Raw genomic sequence first — 23,606 nt, forward strand, 5'->3', positions numbered from 1 at the left:
GTAGTGCATAGTTGTCAATAAACGATTTATCAAACATTTTTCTCAATTTTGAAGATAAATCAAATACAAAAATTTATTTAATATATAAAAGTTAAACCAAACACATACCTAATATGAACCTATTCATTATCATCTTCACATATATAAGCCTTATCTCAACTAGCTATAAGGGCTGGTCTGATGATAACAAGAGTTCGTATACACATTAATCTGCATATTAAAACAAGTTTCATATGGCGGATATTAATTTGCATTCAAAACTAGATAACATATGAATGATGAAATTGTTGCACCTTAATATGTATACATATTAAACAATATATTATAAGTTTATAATTTATACATGAGATATGGATAAGGGAGCAAATCAGGATGCTTAATTATTAGAAGAATTTATATCACATCGGACTCGGCCTGGGTGTTCATTCAAATTTTAACAAATTCCCAACACCATCCTGCCCAAAGTTTCATCCCTAGATTTGGAAATGAAGAAAATCAAGTTAGCTTAATATGGAAGATATTTACTTCTTACACACTATAAATAGACTAAATTAAATGATAAATACATTTTTGAAACCTTCCATGAAGTTTCTGGTTGTTGCTAAGACCTTTCCTAAAGTTTGGTAATTGTAATCACCTTCGCTGAAGTTTTTGACATAATTGCAAATAGACCCTAAAGTACCCATACAATTACTTTTGACAAAAAAATGTTTATTTTCCAAATTTTCTTAAATTGATTTATTTTGCCAATTTTCCCATCCTATCAATCATACATTGCAACTTTAAATGCTCTTTGTTTTTATTGTTCATAAAGTTTGTATTGTTTTTTTTTTTGTTAGAAACCAACCTTAATAGTAACTACATGGGTATTTTGGGCCCTTCTTTAGAAGATTCTATCAGAGGGGGTCTATTTGCAACTGTATCAGAAAGTTCCGGGAAGGTGATTACAGTTACTAAACTTTAGGAGAGGTTTTAGCAATTTACCCTTAGATTTACAGATGTTAGAGAATAAATAGCTATTCAGGTACCTCACCTAAACAGCTTAAATATGTAAGTTGATCAACATTGCCTCCATTATAATTAATTAAATTTCAGCACAAGGTATAGGCAAAATTACTGAATAGATTTTTAATCTCATGCCCCTTACAGAAAGTCTACCAAAGTAAAATATTCAGAAATGAGAAAAAGAGTGTTAAAAAAAAAGAAAAAGAGAATTAGATTTTCCAAAGATATAAATTTAAAATTGTTAACCAAAGAGGTACGACTACCAATAATGCCATAATATTACATTTTACATCTACATACATATGTGTTCATTTTTTATTTATGTTATTCAACTGGCGACATTTTTCTATAATTAATCAATAGCATAGATTAGCCTTAATGCCATCTAGGTATAGCACCTCTAACAATATAAATAAATCTCTCAACGTAAACAAGATATACACACTAAAATAAAAAAGGTAAATTACAAAGACCCCCTCTATTACGGGGCCAGTAACAATTACCCCCTTAAACGTTTATTTGTGACAATACCCTTCAACTTTCACTTTGTAACAAATATCCCCATCCTTTAGAGTTCCATCAGTTAACTTGCAAATTTCTGGCTAGAGGTTAATTTCTTTCTAATAGATATAATTTTAAAGTCTCATTTGATTTTTCTTAATTTATTAGAGAATATTGGACGAAGATAAGGCTCGTGAGAGTCCTAGGAGATCCGGAGATCCCGGATTTGTACAGTTAGGATTTATAAGTTTTAGAAGTTTTGTCTTCCTTTTGGATTAGGAGTTGGTTTTGGAAGTTTTTCCTTTTGGATTAGGAGTTGGTTTTGAGGAGCAAGACCTCCGATCGGATTTGTATATATATCATAAGATATCAATGGAAAAGCAGGATCTTGGGCTTCCGAAATTTTTCATGGTATTAGAGCGGTTGCTTCGGGAAGACAAAGAGGAGGGTCTGTCGTTGTTCCTCTGTTATGTCGGCAAGCTTGATGGAGCAGTACAGAACTCTCAGAATCCAGCCTGGGGCTTCTGAGTCGGAGGTCAAGAAAGCTTTCAGAAAGCTTGCTTTGCAGAGAGTTGCATTACTTAAACTTCTCGCTTAGAACCTGAGCTTAGTGAAGAACCACCTGTTCTTTTCAGTCTTGAACCGGTCCTCGAGTCGAGCTTTGACCTCCTTGGCGGCAATAACCTTCTTGTCCCGAGATTGGAGCGTGTCGAGGGTAATGATGTCCTTGAGATGGGCTTTCACTCAGGACTTCTTCGCCGACTTCTTCGCAGAGTCCTTGTGAATGACCTTCTTCGTGTACTTAGCGGAAGCAGGGCAGTAACCAACGTAACATTGCGACAGCCTGCTGCACCTGGAGTTGTTGTTGCACTGCATGGCCGGTTCGTGATACTATCCCTTACCGAAGCCTTCCTACCTGGACCTGCTCCTCTGGGGTCGACTGGGCTGACGGTGTACCTAGCTGGCGGTCAAGGGCAAGTGGTGGGTGGTAGCGTGGTTGGCACACTTATGACAGCGGGGCCGGTCATGGTGATTGCGGCAACATTTTCCACTGCAACATTCGAGCAGCTGCCACTTGACGAAGAGGAAGAAGCAGGTAGCGGAGGCCAGGGGCAGCTCCCTTGAAAAATTTCAGGTACTTGGCGATCCCAACGACCAAGTAGTGACTGTAGGGACGATCTCGGGTGCCCTCGTCGAAGGATCGGATGATGTCGGCATTCCTTCCGGCGTAACGCCCCTGCAAGATTATTAGCAGGGACTTTACCCTTCTTTTCCCAGTCCTTCCGCTTCGCCTGGTTCTCGCTCGGCGTTACGGGATCGGAGGAAACTAGGCAGGAGCTCGGGTTTGATTCAGAATCGACGGGCTCGCTTGTTCTGATTTCTTCATAAGCCTCGTTAGGATCGTCCATCTTCCTCTTAGAATCAAACTCAACGTGTTTTAATCAGCTCGGACGAATCTTGCTGATCGGTCACCATGGCTCCCAACAACGACAGGAACGGTGAGAGCTCGAATAAGTCTGTTGGACCCTCTGACGGACGTGGCCGAGGTAAGGCAAAGGCTCATACTGCTCAGTCATCAACGAGGTGTGAGGTGGCTGCTAATGCAGTTGTGACTGACGAAGACAGGGCCGGACTGAACGGGCTTAATGACGAGCAATGGCAGACTCTTGTAAGCATGCTTAATGCTTACAAAACCAGGACTAATGAAAAACTCTCTGGTAAGAATTACTCCACTGAATGGATTGTTGACTCTGGGGCATCACATCACATGACAGGGAATTTGAATGTGCTCGTCGACACCTATGATGTTGCAGCTTGTCCTGTTAGCTTACCCAATGGTGCACACACTGAGGCCATGAAAGAAGGCACTGTTGAACTTTGAAATAATTTTAAATTGCTGCACGTATTATATGTCCCAAAACTCAATTGTAATTTATTGTCAGTAGGCCGATTACTTCGTGACACAGATTGTATTGTGACGTCTACTAATAAGCTGTGTGATACAGGACTGCATCTCGAGGACTCTGATTGGTGCGAGTGAACAGCTTGATGGGGTTTATGTCTTCAAGGGTGTGGCGCCGGTTCATGCTTGCAAGACAGATGGAATTGGATCATGTGATTTGTGGCATCGGAGATTGGGACACCCTTCTTATCAAACGGTTAGTTTGCTTCTTAATATCAGTAATGGTAAGAACAAAACCTATGATGTTTGTTTGAAAGCGAAGCAAACTAGAGATGCTTTTATTCAAAGCGGCAATAAAGTAACTAATTGTTTTGCATTGATTCATTGTGACTTATGGAGTGCTTATAGAGTACCTGCATCTTGCGGTGCTGTATATTTTTTAACAATTGTTGATGATTATTCTCAATCGGTTTGGATTTATTTGCTAGCTGAAAAAAGCGAAGTTGGTAGAACACTCAAAAATTTCTGTGTCATGATTGAACGACAATTTAATAAGAAGGTTAAGGTGGTAAGAAGTGATAATTAAATAGAGTTTAAATCCTTGAAGCCATATTTTGACGAGCAAAGAATTTTATTTCAAACTTCCCGTGTTGGGACACCATAGCAAAATGGTCGTGTGGAGAGAAAGCATCATCACATTTTCAATGTAGCCAGAGCACTCAGGTTTCAAGCACATCTTCCGATCAATTTCTGGGGTGAGTTTCTTTTGACCGCAAGATACTTGATTAACCGAACACCTTCGACCCTTCTTGGTGGTAAAACACCTAACAATATGCTATTTGGACAAAGTCCTTATAAACATCTCAGAGTTTTTGGTTGCTTATGTTTCTCGCATACTAGGGACCGTGACAAGTTTGCTGCTAGGAGTAGGAAATATGTCTTTGTTGGGTACCCTTTTGGGAAAAGGGGGTGGAAATTATACGACCTTGAGTCTGGTGATTACTTCGTCTCACGAGATGTGGTGTTTATTGAGGCCGAGTTTCCCTTTGCCACTCCAGAACATCAACCCTCTGTAGCCAAAGAAAATATTGGGTTACCTTGGGCCACTCCTCCTGACATGGTATCTGAGTCACCTCATATAGAAGTCAGGGAGAGCGACACGATCGATGAAGAAGGACATCCGAACATGGGTAATGATGAGGAGACAGGTCCCCTTGATGAGACAAGGAGCCATACAGATTATAGAGATAATGAAACTCCAACTGCTCCTCAGCCCACCACGGAGGTATTAGGCAGCGGACATCGAGAAAAGCGGATCCCAGCTATTTACAGGAATTTGTCACACACTCAGCTTGTTGCTTAGACCCCTCCGCTGTTTCTCCTGCATCATCTCAGTCCTCATGTACTTCTTATCCCATAACTCATTATATGACGTAAGATAATTTTTCTGTGAAACACAGACATTTCTTGGCAGTTGTTACTGCAGGTCGAGAACCTACTCGTTTCTCTGAGGCAATGACTGATGCTCAGTGGTGCGAGGCTATGCGCCAAGAGATACAGGTTTTGGTAGACAATGGGACATGGACCTTGGAAGACCTCCCACCAGGAAAAAAGGCAATCGGGTGTAAATGGGTCTACAAAATCAAATACAACTCTGATGGATCCATTGAAAGATTTAAAGCACGGTTGGTAGTCCTGGGCAACACTCAAGTTGAAGATCTTGATTACAACGAGACCTTTGCCCCTATGGCTAAAATGGTTATAGTTCGAACCTTCTTAGCAGTTGTTGCGGCCCAACATTGGGAATTGCATCAGATGGATGTCCACAATGCTTATATGCACGGTGATCTCCATGAGGAGGTCTATATGAAACCTCCTCTAGGTTTTTCGGCCTCCGGGACTGGAAAGGTATGCAAACTCCGGAAATCTTTGTATGGTCTACGGCAAGTCCCTTGGAATTGGTTCTCTAAGTTAGGTGCTGCCTTGAAAACTTTTGGGTTTGAACAGTCCTATTTCGATTATTCCTTATTTACATATCGCAAGAATGGGGTTGTCTTGCACGTCCTGGTTTATGTTGATGACTTAATCGTTGGTGGGAATAACCCGGAGTTCATACACAAATTTAAACAGTATATGAACCGGTGTTTTCGCATGAAGGACTTGGGTGTTCTTAAATATTTTTTGGGCATCGAAGTGACTCGCGGATCATCGGGGATATTTCTTTGCCAAAGAAATTATGCACTTGATATTATTACAGAAACTGGCTTATTGGGATCCAAACTTGCTCACCTTCCTATTACTCAGAATCATAAACTTGCCCTTGCTGATGGAGCACTCCTGGATGATCCTGAACGATATCGATGTCTTGTGGGTCGTTTGATTTATTTAACCATTACACGGCCGGAGCTCAGTTATTGCATCCATGTCCTTACTCAATTTATGCAGTGTCCTCGTGTTGATCATTGGGATGCAACATTACGTGTGGTTCGTTATCTGAAAGGGCGTCCTGGTCAAGGAATATTTTTGCGCTCTGATAGTGATCTGCAATTGTATGCCTATTGTGATTCCGACTGGGCGAGCTGTCCTGTAACTCGTCGCTCTCTTACTGGGTATTTTGTCATATTAGGACATTCCCCCATCTCTTGGAAGACTAAGAAACAACATACTGTCTCCCGTTCCTCTGCCAAGGCTGAATACTCGTCAATGGCTACTACCAGTTGTGAGTTGAAGTGGCTAAAAGGTCTGTTGTCGTCTTTGGGTATATACATCATTCTCAACCTATATGCTTGTTTTGTGACAATCAAGCTGCTCTGCACATTGCTGTAAACCATGTCTTCCATGAGCAAACCAAACATATTGAAGTTTATTGTCATTTCATTTGCAATGAGCTCCAAGCCGGCACCATTGCACCTTCCTATGTACGTACCGGTGAACAAGTTGCCGATAATTTCACATAGGCTTTCGGACAAAAACAATTTGATTTTTTGCTTCCCAAGTTGGGCATTCGCAATCCTCATGCACCATCTTGAGGGGGAGTATTGGACGAAGATAAGGCTCGCGAGAGTCCTAGGAGATCCGGAGATCCCGGATTTGTACAGTTAGGATTTATAAGTTTTAGAAGTTTTGTACTTCCTTTTGGATTAGGAGTTGGTTTTAGAAGTTTTTCCTTTTGGATTAGGAGTTGGTTTTGAGGAGCAAGACCTCTGATCGGATTTGTATATATATCATAAGATATCAATGGAAAAGCAGGATCTTGGGCTTCCGAAATTTTTTAGAGAAAGAAGTAGATACTAATTATATTTTAAGATGAAGAGAAACATTCATGTCATTGAAAGGAAAAAATAATTTAAAGACCACTTGTATTTTTATGTCATTGAAATGATTCTTATTATTTTAGTAGGGTTTCAAAGATAAGAGCCAAAAAAATAGAAAAGATTTAAATAGATATTTTTGTAATTTAACACATTTTATTATCTGACTTAATGGCTAATGGGATATATACCACAAAATGAAAATTCAAAAGGATATTTATGGCATATGAAAGTTTAGGGGTAATTGTCACTTCCCTCATAGTATAGGAGGATATTTATAATTTACTCAAAAAATTTAAATGTCAAAATTTGAGATTACCTTATTGACTAGAATATTGAGATGATGGTCTAGACGTCAGGCTAGGGCAAATATGGGTAACCCACCTAGTATCTAATCCACCCAATCAGTCCATTTATTTGGCGGGTTGTGTGATCAACCTATCACCCAATCTGCCCATTTAAATGGGTTGGGTTGTGGATAACCATTGGGCTAACTATTATAGACATAAGTATTTAATTCTTTAGCTTTTTTTAATTTTCTTTATTTGAATTAAATAATTTATAATTAATGTATTAATTTTCTATTAATTATTGACTACATTTATTTTTTTCTTGAATCAACACACTTGACCTAACATAAATCCAAATCAATTTGACCCGAGTCCGAAATAGACCCCAGGCGGGATGGTTCAATACCGCTTGTTTTGTCCGATTTTGGGCATCCGGTCCAACCAGTATTCACACAGCCCAACCTGACCTGATACAAACCGATCCGGGTCGACTTGAATAAAAAAATAGGCAGGATGGTTCGATACCACTTGCCTTGCCCGGTTTGGGGGTGTTTGGTCCAACTAGTATTCACATAGCCCGACCCAACCCGATACAATCCAATTAGATAGTTCAAGTTGGTCTGACCGGCTTGAACCTAAGTGGTTCAGTCAAACCCGAAATTCGAACATAATCAAATGGCTTCGTTACTTGTGTAAAAATAATGTACATGTAATGTGATTTGAACATTTACCACTTGCATAAATAGTAATTATTATTACCACCAAGCTATGACCAACTTATTTGTTAAGAGAGAGTTAATTTATTTTTTAAGTCCATAAATATAAGATTAATAGGTTTGGGCAAATTGAATTGAGTTAAAGTTGATTTGGGTGAACTCAATCCATTTAATTTTTTATAACTGGGTGATCAATGGATTGGCGGATTAGATGAATTGGATTGAAATTCAACTTAAATCAAACCCAACCCAAACCGCCCAATTGCCACCGCTAAAATGGGCATTATTAGATACGTAAAATGTAGATATTCTAACTCTATACATATGGGGACACCGTTTGACCAATTCGTTTATGAGGACTTGAGAGTTGAGATTGATGGCATAATCAAATGGGCCCGCATTGACAAACATGTCAGGCCACTTCTGTGTAAAAGTCATAGATTGGACTATTCTCCTTGGTAGGGCCCAGGCCGGTGAAATTATTTTTTTCGGTTAACAACTGAGCCTGGTCAAGCCGAACCAAGGTACTACCATGTCAAACTAGTGAGTCTAGACTTATCTGCCTCTTGGTCTTCTATTTTAATTAGGCAATTGTAAGCCATTGTAGTTGATAATTTAAATAATTTGGGGAATTAAGTTTACTTTTTTAATAAATTAATCATTTAAAACAAGGATAGAAATTAGAATTGAAGGCCCCGTTTGGGAGTGTTTATATTGAAATGTTTATTGGAAAAGCCCACTATTTTAGGCCGAGATTGTCACACCAATGATCACTTGTATGTGTTTAAGTTTGTATAAGAGTTTTTTTGAGAAATGAGTCTGTTTTGAACAAGTTGGAAGTTTTTTTTTTAAGCTTTTATTGCATTTCTGGCTTGTCTTGACCCATGATATAATTTTCAAAATACCTGTACTACCCATGTTTGAAAGAAGTGAATTTTCACCAAAGACTATTAGGATAGGCATTTATAGGTACTTATCTTATGTTTGGGAGTGCTAATTTCAACAATCACTTATTTGGGTTGAGACCACACTAATAAGTATTTATTTGCGTTTAGGAAATAAGCCCAAATAAATGCTTATTCCTGAAAAGAAATATTTATTCAAAAAACCCAACTTTTAGAGTTTAGGTACAACGTATAAACACATTACTGGCCATATTCCGCATGTGTGACTGCATAACCAATAATGTGTTGTGGTCAGTAGATCCAGACTCCAAATTTTGAACTTATTTTTAGCACTTATTCAATAAATGCTTATTTCATTTCTAACCCCGTCTTAGCCCATCATATCATTTTGAAAATACCCAAACTAGCTACCACTGTTTAAAATAAATGTCTTTTCACCAATAATTATTAGGATAATCACTTGAGTAATTATCCAATAAACACATTTATCAAATAATCATTCCCAAACGTGGCTTACTAATCCAGTAAATACTCACAAACGACCAATTGGTATGGTATGAAATATAATTAAGCGCCCAGCAAAGCGAAAAGGGCTTCCAAAGGAAATGCTATTTCCCTCTAGTTGGGTAGGGTAAGTGGAATCCATCCTTACCCTACCTTGACAAATTGGACTATCAGCATCTTTACAGAACTTTCTAGCACTGACCATGGCGTTAAGTTGTATAAAAGGAATAAAATAATAATATAAACGATATGACTCTATGACATATGAGATAGAGTAGAGACCCAAATGCATCTCCTTAGCTGTAACCGTGTGGTGACTAACTAAAGGCTAAAGCAGATTGGACATTCTCAGTGAACTTCCCTTTCATTTCTTGTCTTCAACAATGCCAATTTTGAGGAGTTGTTCTGGTAAGAATTCAGTAACAAGAGTATGATTGAGATGACGAACTCTTCTACTATTTAGGCTGTGTTTGGTTGGAGCATAGTTTTTAAAAATGAATCGGTGATTAAATCGGTCAGGATCAATGATTTTGGAGGAAAAGCGGTTTTGGAGGAAAACGGAACCAATCAAGTAATCGGTTTTCGATTTTTCTGGTCCGGCCGTTCGATCCGATCCAGTCCGGTTTTGAAAACAGTGGGTTGGAGTGCAATTTTATTTGCAAAGTGCAAATGAAAAAAAATAAATTTTGGTTTGATTTTATTTTATTTTATTCCGCTTTGTGTCTTAATTTACTTCACTGTAATCAAACAAAATAAGTTAAAATTTGAAATAAAATATATTAAAATTTACATTCGAATCATTTGTAGTGTTATAATTTTGTATCAATGCAAATTTATTTAAATTGCAATCAAATGTAACCTTAGGCTCAGCTTAAAAGAATACAAATACATATAAAATACAAGATATTGCACTTTGTATTTGTACTCCTTCCAAATGAACCTTTAGAAAGATAAAATATAAATATATTTAATTATAAAGATAATATATGAAATTTTGTACCATACATATTTATATTTACAATCTTCCCAAACTGAGACTTAAGATGCTTCACACCATAACTTGTGGAGTTGCTCAATCATCAATCAATAATAAATAATTAACTTGCAGTAAATGGGTTAGGGACGTAGGGTTAGGTCGGATTGTTGGGATTTCTTTGTCTCCAACCTTATTTCATTGTACACGTGGCACACATGCATAACATTGGGACCATATTGTTGATGTTCTGAGTCTGACCTCAACACTGAAAACTGACCCAATTAAAATGATTTTAATGGCCAAAAATTCAACCCAATTCGCAAGTTTATTGGACTTGCTTAGTTGCTTAACTTTGAATCAGCTGGGTTTACCGTCAGCCCATAAAATGTTCATTGGGTCGTGGGTTAGCTAGCCGGTTCGAGCATCTCATCCAGTCCTGGTCTAACCATTAAGATCATACCAATTTTATCATGCATGGGTGAATAAAAATATTTTTGTAAAGACAGAAGTACCCCTGTATAATTATTTCATGGACATCTTCTGGCCCTGGGTATATAAAAGTTAAAAGAGCAGGATCCCCAAATCATTATTCATGTAATTAGCCTGAAAAAAAATTAAAACGCCAATACAATGTTAATTATGTGTCCATAAGGAACAAAATTTCATTAGGTATGGTACCGGTGGGTACGTATAATGCGTTATTGATGCACATGTTTTAATAACTTAAAAACATTTAGGCTATGTTTGGTTTGAAGAAAAAGGTAGGGAAAAATTTGCAAAGGTTTCCCTGTTTTTCTTTTCCTTTCCCTACTATTTCCTTCAAATCAAACACAGTTTTATTATAAACGTCAAATAGCCTTATTTCCCGCTCTCTCAAAATTTTGAAAAAAATAAAAAATAAAACATGTGAGGTTCAAAATACCGATAACCCCTATAAGCATATAAGGATGTATTGATATTTTGATCCTTGCATGTATGAAAAGGGATTTGTTCCTAATAGAGTGCATCTCACACTGACCTCATAGTATATCCCGTTATGTATTAAGAACATCTCCTCATGAATAATAATACACAAGTATGGAAAATGTTGCCGATGTATGACTAGGATATATTGTGAGTAGCAACCTATGAGGAATGAGTTCAGATCTGCACCCCACAAAGTAGCTCCCTACATGTCCTACGGTACATTACTGCCATGTATTGAAAACATCTTCTGATGATAATATTATTATTTCTAGTACTATCATTGGGAGATGTTCCCAATACACACAGGAATATGCTGTGGGGCGCCCCACAAGATGTTAATTCATGAGGAGCAGACCTGGACTCTCCGTGTACATCATTGCACTGGCACTTGCGACCTTGTGTCTTCACACGTAAGAAGTGAATATAAACTTATTAACCAAGTTAATCGTGTCAATCCAAATCAATTCAATGTCTCAATCGGCCTTTATTTTATTTTATTTTTATCAACGGGTTCGGCTATGATACCGGAAGGACATGATACCTGAAAACTTACAATAAATTAACTGGTACGATGGTATCATAGAAGAGGTGCCCAGTCAGAGGCTATTCATCAAAATTCATGGGCGTACCTTGATTGTTCAAAGCTCTTCAGATACCATATCTTTCCCGGTATCATAAATTTTCCCGACCTTTATAGTTGTTAGGGAAGGGCATTTGCTTCTTTTACGAAGGAGACAATCAAATTGATCGCGTCAACCCAAAGCAACTGAGTCAAGTCAACTCAATCGGCCGAGTGAAATTAAGTATAAACTCTCCTTGTTTACACATTGATATCAAAACGTGGTCAACTGGCCATTAGGAAATAGGGAAGGGTGTGCTTGCCTCTTTCATTGAAGGAGCGGTATAATTATAAACCAACCAAGTTGGTCGCGTTGCGTCAACCCAAATGAACTGAGCCGTCAATTATTAGACCGAGTTAAATTGAGTTTAAGTATTAACTGCCCATCTCGAATCAATGTTTAAATGTTGATATCATAGCGTGGTCATCGGGGTAACTCAGATGGTCAAGAAACCGAAACCATCAGCATCAGGGATAATTTGATAGACATATCCATATGACCGCATTCTCATCCTTAACATATACGCCTTAAGCACATGCACAAAGCTCCAAATATCTGATTTGATTGCTCAAACAAAAAAGCTCGAAAAATAGTTACTTATCTTAGCAGATTATTCATTCTCATTATTATCCATCTAAATATAAAATAGATTCTTTTCTATCGACATGTAACATGATTAGCCATAACTCCATTAATGTAAGCTTGTCTTATACCGCTAGTCTTAAGCCCGAATAAATGAGGATTGAGGCATCTTTTCAAACTCTTATCGTAATGGATCTTGATGCATCTTTTCATGCATGCTTATGTTTGAAAGAAATCTGCTACAGCGTCCGCAATTTAATGATGGATGTAGCCTGAACAGAATGGAATTACAAAACAGGATTATTGATATAGCTGACCACATTTATGGAAGAAACAAAGCTTAAATGATGATGATGTAACATGAGTAGGTATGGATAGGATGAATCTAGTGCGAATTCATGAACAAAGCAAAATGGAAAAGGAAGAGTTCCAAATGATCTTGCAAATTAAGTGAACGTGGGTGATGAAATGCTATAGGATAATGCACATTCAGCTTTATTCTTTCTCTCTCTCTCCATGTGGATTAACATGCATTTACGACCAAAGCTAGTGGAGGGCACAATTATATGTGTAATGCAAACATGTATCAAACACCCGATATGCATGTTTGTATGTGTATGGATAGGATGAGTGTAAATATAAATATGTACATTATAAACTAATGTTTTTAATCCATTGTTGACTTGGACAATCGAACTGTTCAAACCGTCATCCGGTTAATTTTTTGGGTTCAGTTCTCATAAAACCTGGGATTTGTTAAAAAATCGCTGACAAGTTAGTAAACCGGACGACTTGGATGCTTGAACCATCGAACTGGTGACCTAGGTAGTGGGCAACGGTTCAATTATCAATCTATACTTTTTAGTCCATTTTTTAGGTTTAAAAAATTGAAAAATTCCCCAAAAGTCCCAACTCGATCCCCCTTCTCTTTTTACATTTTCACTTTTTCTCTTTTTTTTTTGCATTTTTTGATTTATATTTTTTGTAAATATTAGGCATTTTTATAAGTTTTAAGATATTTCAGACGTTTATTTAGCTATTTATAATTTTATATCAATTTCTAGATATTTATACAGGTTTCATATATGTGTATATAATGTATACTTTTTTACTATTTTAATTATGACATCACCGAACTGAACCGTTCGACCTGCCCCGGTTGAACCAGTAACCTGTGACCCATTGGGAAGACTGGGTCAATTTCCAGGTCAGTTTTAAAAACATTGATATAAATACAAGGTTTTGTATCAAACATATTTATATTTGCACTCTTCTCAAACTGAACATTGATGAATGGAAGTGCTATAAAAGTGTATATAACGAACTAGCAGGATTGGAGCGACACAGGATTTGTCAAGGAAAAGTGAAACAACGGAAACTGTTAAGTATTTATTATAAGGAAGGAATGCAATGTTATTTAAAATAATTAATATTTATTTTAATAATTTGTTACAAAAATAATTTACTTATTTAGTTATTTGGATTAATTATATTAATAAATTTTAACAAAAATAATAAGCTACTGTTGATTACTTAATAAAATAATTCTTTCTTCCATACTATTTATTAGTTTTCTATTTTATTTATTTTACTTTATTAATGATTAAATGCTATAATTTTTTTGTAAATGTTACTTAAATATTAGTAAATATATAAAGTTGGGTTGTAGTCATAATTAAATTAATCTATAAATTAACTTTTTTTATTCATAATTAAATTAATCTAAGCCTGAGCTTAAGGTTTGACTTTCCTTGATCCTCAACCTGACCCAACCACCCGATAGGCATATTTGTGTGTATCAATACTTTGAATCTTGGGCTTAATTTGGGAAGAGTGCAAATACAAATGTAAAATATAAATACAAGGTTTGGGAATATCGAATATAAGTGCTACAAAAGTGTAGATTACGTTTTAGATAAGTTCTCAATACCAAACAATAACCCTTTTTCACCTTTCTAACTTTTTAATGATAGCAATCTTTTGATAAATTCATTGGACAAACCCCAGCCAATATACGAAAATATCCCTATTAATACCTAGCAAAAGTTCCATGTATGGTTTGGGTAATTTTGTCCTGTGAATTTAGTGCCCTTTGACTGTAAAAAAAAAATGCTATGCTTATCTCTCTATGTTTTATAAATTTATTCTTTTTTTCTTTATTCTTTTTTTTACTTTTACTGTCTATTGTATCATAACTTTTTCTGCAACACATAAGCAGAATTGTTTTCTATTTTACTGAATGAATGATGTAATTAAGAGAACCTAGAGAGGGTAACGGATATTTCTTCAATTATTTCTTCCTTCAACTTAGATATTAGGCCCACAAAACTCTCTCATGCCCATTAGAGAGAGAGAGAGAGTAAAATGGTCCAACTACTTCCACCACGTTCCATACTATTAAATCTTCAATTCAAACTCCCCTCATTTATTTATTTCACTGAATCACAGCCCACTTTATTCTTTCATCTACATCACTTTCATCAAAGAGATTAATTTAACTAAAAAGATGTTAATGAGGCGAGGTTTCAAAAGGGGTCCCAATCGCTTATGAAAGGGCTTCAAAAAGAGTTTTGAAGAGAGTTTCTCTTTCGCGTGCCCAACGAGCTGACCTTCTCCTCCATACAGAGAGGTGGGCCTTACTCTCTCTCTCTCAGGACTCCAGTCATTATCTGTTAACAAGGCCCATCACTGAGGATGGTAGGAACTAGAAAATTTTGAAAAAATTGTTCTGCCTCTATGGTGGCAAACATGTTTATTTAAATTTCTAATACATAACGCAAATTCTTAGTCCAAACAAGCCAGACATCCAACGAACTATTTGGACCGACTAGGTGTAGAAGTCTGACAAATAGCTTCTACATTTTCTATAGGTGAAAGAGATTGCTAAATTTATAGAGAAAAAAGGTTAAAAATTTTACTTATCTTAGGTCCAGATTTATCCAACAAAGCTGGGGGGAGGTAAAAGGTTTGGTGCAAGAAATTGGCAAGGGCTTGTTTGTTAAATTTCTTTTATGTCACCCAACATAAAACAAAGAAAAAACCCATTGTTTAGATAATAATACCAAAGCATCCGTTATTCCGTTATACTAGTCCAGTAGTTTAGTAAAGAAGGATGAGCCAGATAAGTGGTTATACAGTTCCTAAAGCAGCAATTAAGTGTAGTTAGAGTTGGGACTTTTTGCTAATAAAACATGTTCCAACCCTTTACCAATTTGATCTAACATCGTATACCTGAAACCCATCATAAAAGTAGGACCCATGACGTATGAGATGTGTAGCCACTCTTAACCCGGATTAGCTGCCCTTGAAGACTGTCTTAGGAGCAAGGGCTGTTTAACCAATAAAATTATAAAAATGCTCTATGTTATATATCTATGGACGAGTGGTTATGGGGCATATATACCTTAATTATGGGTTTATGGTTTACGTGGAGCGTTATTAACGATTATACAGCTACTAAAACAGCCACTAAGTGTAGCTAATTCGGACTCGAAATATGATAGGTCACTAGGTTGTATGATTCAAACAAAAAAATGAAAAAACACATGTAACTCATAAGTCGCAACCGAGTTCGGCTTCTGTCAGGCAAGTCCGTTTCAGCAGTCTTTACAATTTTGAAATATCTCGTTATTCATGTACTTTATTTTATGGGAAGATATTCCTGATGCAATATTGCAAGAGGCTGTCGGGACGGTGTGAAGCCGGGCTTGCCCTGAAATCCTCCTACGTACTTGAAATATGAATGAATAGCGTGTATTTTGGAGAGAAGTAATTTTAAGCTAAAAATCAAAAACAAAATAAAAAAAACGTCATTATTATTTTATTTAGATTAATTTGGTTTTTAATTTTTTTTACTTCTATCTTTGATTTTTCTTCCACAAGAAAATGTTGAAGAGGGGAAATAAAAAAAAAAAAAAAAAAAAAACGGTTGCTGTATGTTCAAACTGGAAAAGTATTAAGAATTATGACGAAAATAATGACGACAATTTTAATCATCGTGGAATTCCAATATTCCATCCAACGCCTATATATTCCACCTCATTTGGCCGAAGGGAGGGCATCCATTTTTCACAGTTCTAGACCTCCTGTTCCTACTGGCATCACCAACAAGAAAAACAGAAACATCTGAAGCTCGGCTAGACATGGAAACAAGCGAAACCACCACCACCACCACCACCAATACAACTGGCACCGCTTCCCCTCTCTCCCTTTCTCCTTGTTCTTCTTCACCTCCTCCTCTTCCCCCTCCCGTCGTAATCAGCCCCTGCGCCGCCTGCAAGATTCTCCGTCGACGATGCGTCGAGAAATGCGTCCTCGCTCCCTACTTCCCTCCGACCGAGCCTCTCAAGTTCACAACTGCCCATCGAGTGTTCGGTGCTAGCAACATCATCAAGTTCTTGCAGGTAAATTAATCTACCATATATACATGATTTGCTCGTTTCGTTTCTCGATTAGAGAGTTTTCTGCAATGGAAAGAACTCCCAACTCATTAGTGCTAGTTTCTTCCTGTTTGCTCCGGTGAAGCAACAAATGGAGCAAGCATGGACACCCCAATAGTCAATTCTGTTAATTACTCCATCAGAATTGTGTAAGTAGGCTCGATGCTGATGGTGAATTTTATTATGTAATCTCAGGAGCTTCCCGAGTCACAGAGAGCTGATGCAGTGAGCAGCATGGTCTACGAGGCGAATGCGCGAATTAGAGACCCAGTCTACGGGTGCGCTGGCGCAATTTGCCAGCTCCAGAAGCAAGTGAACGAGCTTCAAGCACAATTGGCCAAGGCCCAGGCCGAGCTCGTCAACATGCAATGCCAACAGGCAAACCTACTGGCCTTAATTTGCATGGAGATGGCACAATCTCAACAAGCCCCCTTGTTGCAACAACAACCCTTCGACAACTTCATGATAACTAGTCCTCACAGCTTTCAGACCAGCAATGGGATCTTCACCGACGACACCAGTCTCGGCTCCACGTGGGAACCACTATGGACATGATTTCATCAACCCATCCTCCGTCCGGCGAGTCACCGGTTTCTTTTCCGGTTCTTATTAATTGAGTGCACCAGGAGGGAAAGATCCAAGAGACGTAGTTAGAAGTTAGGACTTAGAAGAAGCCAGAGCAGAAGTAATAAATTAATGCTAATCCAACTTGATGATCATCGGAAAACTGTATGAATAAACTAAAAAAAAAAAAAGAAAGAAAGAGCGAATGAATGGAAAAAAACAAACACCCAAATTGAAGACAAATTAGAGTCTAAGGTCTGGTGGGGCTTTCCTTCCATGTATTCTTTAGATTGTAAGAACTGCTTCTGTATCTTTCTATCAATTCTTAAATCAAAAAAAAAAAAAAACAAAGTTTTAATTAATTTCTTGGTAACCCACTACCCTGTCAAATTCTGTTTGCTCTTCATTACTTTCTTTTGAGCGGTGGATACTTCTGCTTTTCCTTGGAAGGAAAACAGGAATTAATTAAACCTGAAATTTTGGAGGAATTGAAACTCATGCACTTCGGATAAAGCAAATTAAAATTATCTAACACGTTAATTCAACAACCCATCTTTCGAATACTCTCTTCTTTCATCAATCTGTTGTTTGGTAGCGACTTAACACGAAACCCTTTTACATTGCATTGATGAAGAAGCAGTTCCAAGATGCTTCTTCCATGCCATGCTCCGACCAACGATTCTGATTAGATTCAAGACTGTGTCGGACCCATTATATGTTTGCTTTTCATCAACACCGCACATGTATCTATCTAGCTCCAAAGGGGCATTGGGTCATCATCTCTCTGTTGGCAATCATAGATGTCCCCATGAAACCAAAAACGCGTCTCCACACTTTCTTTTTTATACTTTTACACGGGCACGGGCACCACCAAAATGGGTCATAACTCATAACCGTATTCCTTGTGAACAAGAGATGTGATATTGTCGGCAACCGAGTATTATGTTGTCTCCTCCATCTGCCTCTCTCTCTCTCTTTCTCTCTCTCTCTCTCTCTCTCTCTCTCTCTGTTGTCTGTGAGAGTTGAGAGTTGGACAGCTCCAGCTCTATCAACAAATGGGTTTCATTTTTCCACGCTTGAACGGGGAGATAGTTTGACTAAGGGGAGCGCCTCCCCCTACATTTCGCCCATAGCTAACCACATCAACCAACCAAGAAGCATGAAATTCAAAGTCAAAGGCAAAGCCCCATGCCAACGGTTCTGTTGTCATCTCAGCAATGGAAATCTAGACTAGTCCTTAGCCATATGGACTCAAGGGAATAGAATATATGGAACCGCTAGATCCTCTGATTATTAATTAGGTTGGGGTTTTGGTGTAAATGATCTTTCAGATGTGACCTCCGGAATGATGGGTCCTTGCCCAATGCCACACCTCCACGCTCAAGGTTGGGCTAGCTGTATAGAGGCTTCTCTTCTGAAGGCATATTCAGTCGGTCAGTCTATACAGGAGATCTAACGAGAAAATTACAAGTCCCAGAGCTCTTTCTTCAATTAGGAGACGATGACAGTCTCTGTACGTATGTTTCTCTCATAATGGTTTGACATAGGTTAAATCGCTAAGCTGGAAGAAGCAAATATATATAGTTAAGAATTAGGCACCCCCCTAGTTTTGTCAAATCATGCTTCATTTTTCTTTTCAATCAGGTCCGAAACCTTTCCTTTTCAGAGCCATTAGCCATAGTACAATTAGTCCTCCCTGGTGGGTCTAATTATTTTGTTACAGAAACCACCCCGCTAGCTAGCTCCTGCAGCATGCATATCCTGCACTCAGTAGTCCTTTTACGCGGAAAAGAAATCCATTTCTCAGTACAGAGTCAATAGTATCATCCTGTTATTTACTCGTTGATGGATGGAAAATTTTGTTTGGTGTGTTTTTTTTTTTTACTTCTAAGTTTTATCAAGGAAGGATTGTTACTCTTTGCTGTAAGTCTGCAGTATGAACTCATGGAAATGGAAGAGTTAAAGTCTTCTAAATTATTCCAGTTGTTGACGAATTTAATTGAAACCAAGATAGACAATTACCAAACTCATAGAAAGAAAGAATCCTGTCCCTCGACGTAGAACTGATTTTTTTAAAAACTAAATTAATTAATCTCAATAAAATTCCATGTTGAGATTGAAAATTGATTGGAACCCAGTTGATCAGTTCTGGATTAAGAGGAAACAATAAGATAATCAACTGCATTGATTATTTGTCTGTAAATTAGTAGGAAATGAACCAGTTGCCATCATTTAATTAGTGCAAGTGTTACTAATGTACAGGGAATTCCAGACTAGAACAATCATTACAAAACAGATTGTAATGGGAACGAAGAGAGGATGTGGTTTGACAGGGTTCCTGTGTGAAGACTCTTAAGTAATTGATATGGGGCCCATTTAAGCTTTTGATCTTAATTCCCTCAGCTTTTTTTATATACTTTTGATCATGGCTGATCCCTTTTTTTCGTCCTCTAAAGGTCACCTTTTCTTCTCTCTCTAGTCTATGGATATCGAGTTGGTCCAAATTATCCGTGCAGTCTTGTAAAGTATTACTTTTGCCATCCAATTTCTTCTTTTCTCACTTCAAAGTTCAAGCTCCTTGGGCGCTAGGGTAGTGCCCTGTGTATGTTAGTTAATCATTTCCTTGAAATCTCAACCGTTCATGTCCTGGATGTGATCATCAATCTACTGATCATCTCGCATGGAACAATTTTTTTACATCATATGCATGATTGTATATTGAGAAGAATGCAATTTGGCATATTATTCCTACATTATATGAATGCTCTAAGGGATGGGTCCCTAGAGTTTCCTGAGAGAGAGAGAGAGGAGCTCTTTAACTAAATTCTTTAATAAATGACTTTCTAGAAGAAAGTCTTTTACACCATAAGGTGGAGAAGCTGAAAAGCTGGGCATGCACTAAAGGGTTTACAATTTGAACAGTTTTTTTTTGTAAAAAAGAAAAAAATAATAAAAGTAAAAACTCATCTTCTTATGTATTAATTAATTTAATTTCAGAAAAAACTTAATTAATTTATTTAATAACTATTTTCTTTTTTCATAAAACCTTCACCAAACCCTAATACTCTTAAGAGATATATTAATAATATGTGTTTCAAAGACAATACACAATCATCTCCACTCTTTTTTCAATGCGTGCTGCCTACCACATCTTGAAACAAGGTGAATACTTTTCAGAAAGAGTCAGCGAAGGACGAGTCAAATTGCCACGTCATTCATAATTTCTTTTTATAAATATTATTTATTATGAATAAATAAATAAGTCAAAACAAATGATGATTCCATGCATTGCGTACTATGGTAGTAATTTATGTCTAACCCGGTCCAGACCAAAAAGTGCCTGAACTGAACCAGAATTGAACTCATACCAAAAAAACCAGAATTAAACAAATATGGGAATATGTTAATTACCCAAAACCAACCATATAATGTTTTTTTTTTCGCGAAGTAATGGGGTTTGAAGTAGGGCTAGCTGTCGATCTGATATTAAACATAATGTTTAATCAAATAAAAATCTACAATGCCGAACGACATTATATCAAAAAGACTTTAAGCAATCAAAACCCTCGTAAATCTTGATGAAAAATCATCTGATTGATAACCATTTTTATGATATCGGTTGATCAGTGATATATTTTTCCGATATCATATCTTTTCGGTATCATTGTCAAACCTTTAGACTGTGTTTGGTTTGAAGGAAAAGATAGGAGTGTTCGGTAATATGAATGGTTTTGTTTTTAACAACTGCCACATATGCAAAAAACAATAATAGGGTTTGAAGTATGGCTGTCGATATTATATTAAAATGAATGTTCAATCAAATCGGATTGAAATTACTATTTGATATTGTTTTTGTTGATGGGTGGCAGTTGTTTTGTTTTCAAAAACAAAACGGTGTTTATGTTAAACTCTGAACCCACTACATTACAGCTGAATGGCTGAATTGAATTATTTACCGTTTGGTATTTTAATGAATTAGTTATTAAAAAAGTTTAATTGATTATTATTTAATTATTTGTTAGAAGACAAAGCAATTTCAATAACTTCAGCTTGCCGTTATCAAATGACTCCTTACCAACTTTTCTCTCTCTCTCTCTCTGACGTGGTCTACCCTTTGACATGGCATGATGTAATTGGTCGGTATATGAAGGAAATACACATACACGTATACATATGAACCAAAGTGAACTCATCTCCACTGAGGTAAGACCCCAAATTAGGCCGTAAACCAGCAGAATGACTTGACTTCCTCTTTAGGGTACGGTGACTTGTACCCTATGTCACACGCAAACTGGTGAAGAGTAAAGACAACCCAAATTGATGATGAAATGCAATATTATACGACCGACATTTATGGAATCAGTTAGAACGTTTTATCAGTCTCAGCCAACCTATTTCGTGGACACATATACTGTATATGTTAGACGTGGACATAACTTAAGAAAGGAATCTGAATTCAGCGTTCAGCTTTCCACGATATTCACAAGTCAGACGTGGACACATGCATATATGTATATGACTTAAGAAATCTACGTATACATGAATTGATGACTAGGCTATCCAAGTGTCCTGTCTAGCTAGTTTCCTTCCCTCATATTTCGTTTTACACATTCTCTGGTCAGTTAGTCAGGGAGTCAATTAGTCAATTCAATTCCAACTCTTGGAAATTAGGCAGAAGCTTAGGACTTTAGGAGGTGATCATCCTTTTGTTTATTGGTGTCGAGATTTGCTGAATCGATCAACCATAGAGGAGTTTTTAATGTTAAGACAGGAATTAATGTAGTCAAGTAGTGAAATTGATGCACTCCAATGAAGCACTTTTTTTAAATAATTTCCACACAAGAATCCATGCAAAAACCTTTCTTATTCTACTAGTCTGTGACTATAGAAGTTTTGTGTCAATAAAGAATTGAAAATCCTTCGTTTGTTTCTTGCTTGTTTCTTCACATAATTATATGTTTTCTCTCTTCTTTTGTAGTTTAGTATGAAGACTTAGTCTCAATCCTTAATTCACGCTGTAAAGATAGTATATAACACCATGTAAATTGACCAATAAGAAGCAGAAGGACTCTTATGTGAAGAAGAAGAAGAAGCAGAAGAAGAAGGAATTGATCTTGCACTCTTAAGTCTTAACTTTGGAATTACTGGTTTCACTGTCTAGCAAATCAGAAATAATTTCATCTATGGCAAGCATGTTATTCTCTGCAAGACTACATTATTTCCCCATTGTATTGTTTCTTGTTTTCTGCATGGAAAACGTTTCTGGAAGTGAATTTCCTCCACAAAATGCAATAACTTGTTTGTCGTTATGGGTCTCTGAATTCCTTTTCTTTTTCTGAAATTGTCTGTTGTCGCCAATGGAACTGTCTGTTCCTCCATAAAAGAATCAAGAGTTGAAGCTATAGAAAAAGAAGTTTACAAAAACGAAATGCCATCTGGGTAGGACCTGCTTTAATTTAAATTATTGGCCGGGTCTGAGAAGGTTAGGATAGACCCTGGTCCCAAACCAATTCATAATCCTGGTCTTGATCTATACTTGACCCATAACCAACCTATAATTGCTAATCAACCTTATCCGGTCTGTCCCAGTAAGACCCAATTATAACTAAAAAGCCTTTCAGCTTTTGGATAATAAATCTGTTCATCATTCTCTTGGTCTATCTTCTCAATTTATCTCATGACATCTCCTAGCCATAAAATGACAATTTAGACATCTAGTAAAACCTGAAACATGTAAAAAATGCTGGGCTGTATCTTTCGAAGATGCTACTGTGTTTGGATCTTAATTGGGGGGTCGGAGCAAGTAAAGCCAATCTTGACTCAATTATTATTAGAATTCAAAAAATGTAGAATCAGAACTGTTGTAATGGGGTCGGACTGGTTTGCTCTCTAGGGTGACCAGATTATTTAACAGCCTTATTTATTTGGTTTATGGGGACCCATTACAGAAATGAAAACAAACAACAAAGAAGAACGGGTTACCATTGCTTTCAGATCATGAAAATGGTGGAATGCATTAATTATGTATGATCTGCTTTCCTGAGAAAACTTCCTCAAGGAAAGTCTATGGGGTGTTTGATAATATGTATGACTTCGAGGGAAAGTTCTTAATGAATTTCCCCTCAATTTTCTGTTTCTCTCTTATTTTCTGCCAATCCGAACATAGCCTTAATTTTTCTCTTCCCCCATTGAACAGGTTGAGTTATTGGTCAAGATGACCTAACTGATGGACCCATGATCCAGGGGCCTGGCCGGGTTTCAGAACATCGTTCATATTCTTCTATTAACGATTGTAACAAAAAAGCCAACAGAGAAGGCCCTTAC

The 23,606-nt window shown here is 37.1% G+C and overlaps 1 protein-coding gene and 1 pseudogene across 1 annotated transcript; one reads left to right on the forward strand and one right to left on the reverse strand.

Annotated features, from left to right (window-relative positions):
* Positions 1-2,100: 2,100 nt before the first annotated feature.
* Positions 2,101-2,915, reverse strand: LOC148802155 (large ribosomal subunit protein eL27x pseudogene; annotated as a pseudogene).
* A 13,407-nt stretch (positions 2,916-16,322) lies between these two features.
* LOC104588651 (LOB domain-containing protein 1-like) lies at positions 16,323-17,648 on the forward strand. Its single transcript, XM_010246668.3, has 2 exons — positions 16,323-16,682; positions 16,914-17,648. The coding sequence occupies exons 1-2, from the start codon at positions 16,422-16,424 to the stop codon at positions 17,271-17,273; spliced, it is 621 nt and encodes a 206-aa protein (XP_010244970.1). The 5' UTR covers positions 16,323-16,421; the 3' UTR covers positions 17,274-17,648.
* Positions 17,649-23,606: the final 5,958 nt, after the last annotated feature.

Source organism: Nelumbo nucifera, chromosome 2, assembly GCF_055504915.1.
Source record: "Nelumbo nucifera cultivar China Antique chromosome 2, China Antique-T2T, whole genome shotgun sequence".
Classification (NCBI taxonomy): Eukaryota; Viridiplantae; Streptophyta; class Magnoliopsida; order Proteales; family Nelumbonaceae; genus Nelumbo; species Nelumbo nucifera.

Bases quoted from the DNA above. Each gene is read 5' to 3' on its own strand.
- LOC104588651 (XM_010246668.3), top strand. From the start codon at position 16,422: ATGGAAACAAGCGAAACCACCACCACCACCACCACCAATACAACTGGC. The intron at 16,683-16,913 runs GTAAATTAATCT...ATGTAATCTCAG, and splicing joins ACATCATCAAGTTCTTGCAG to GAGCTTCCCGAGTCACAGAG.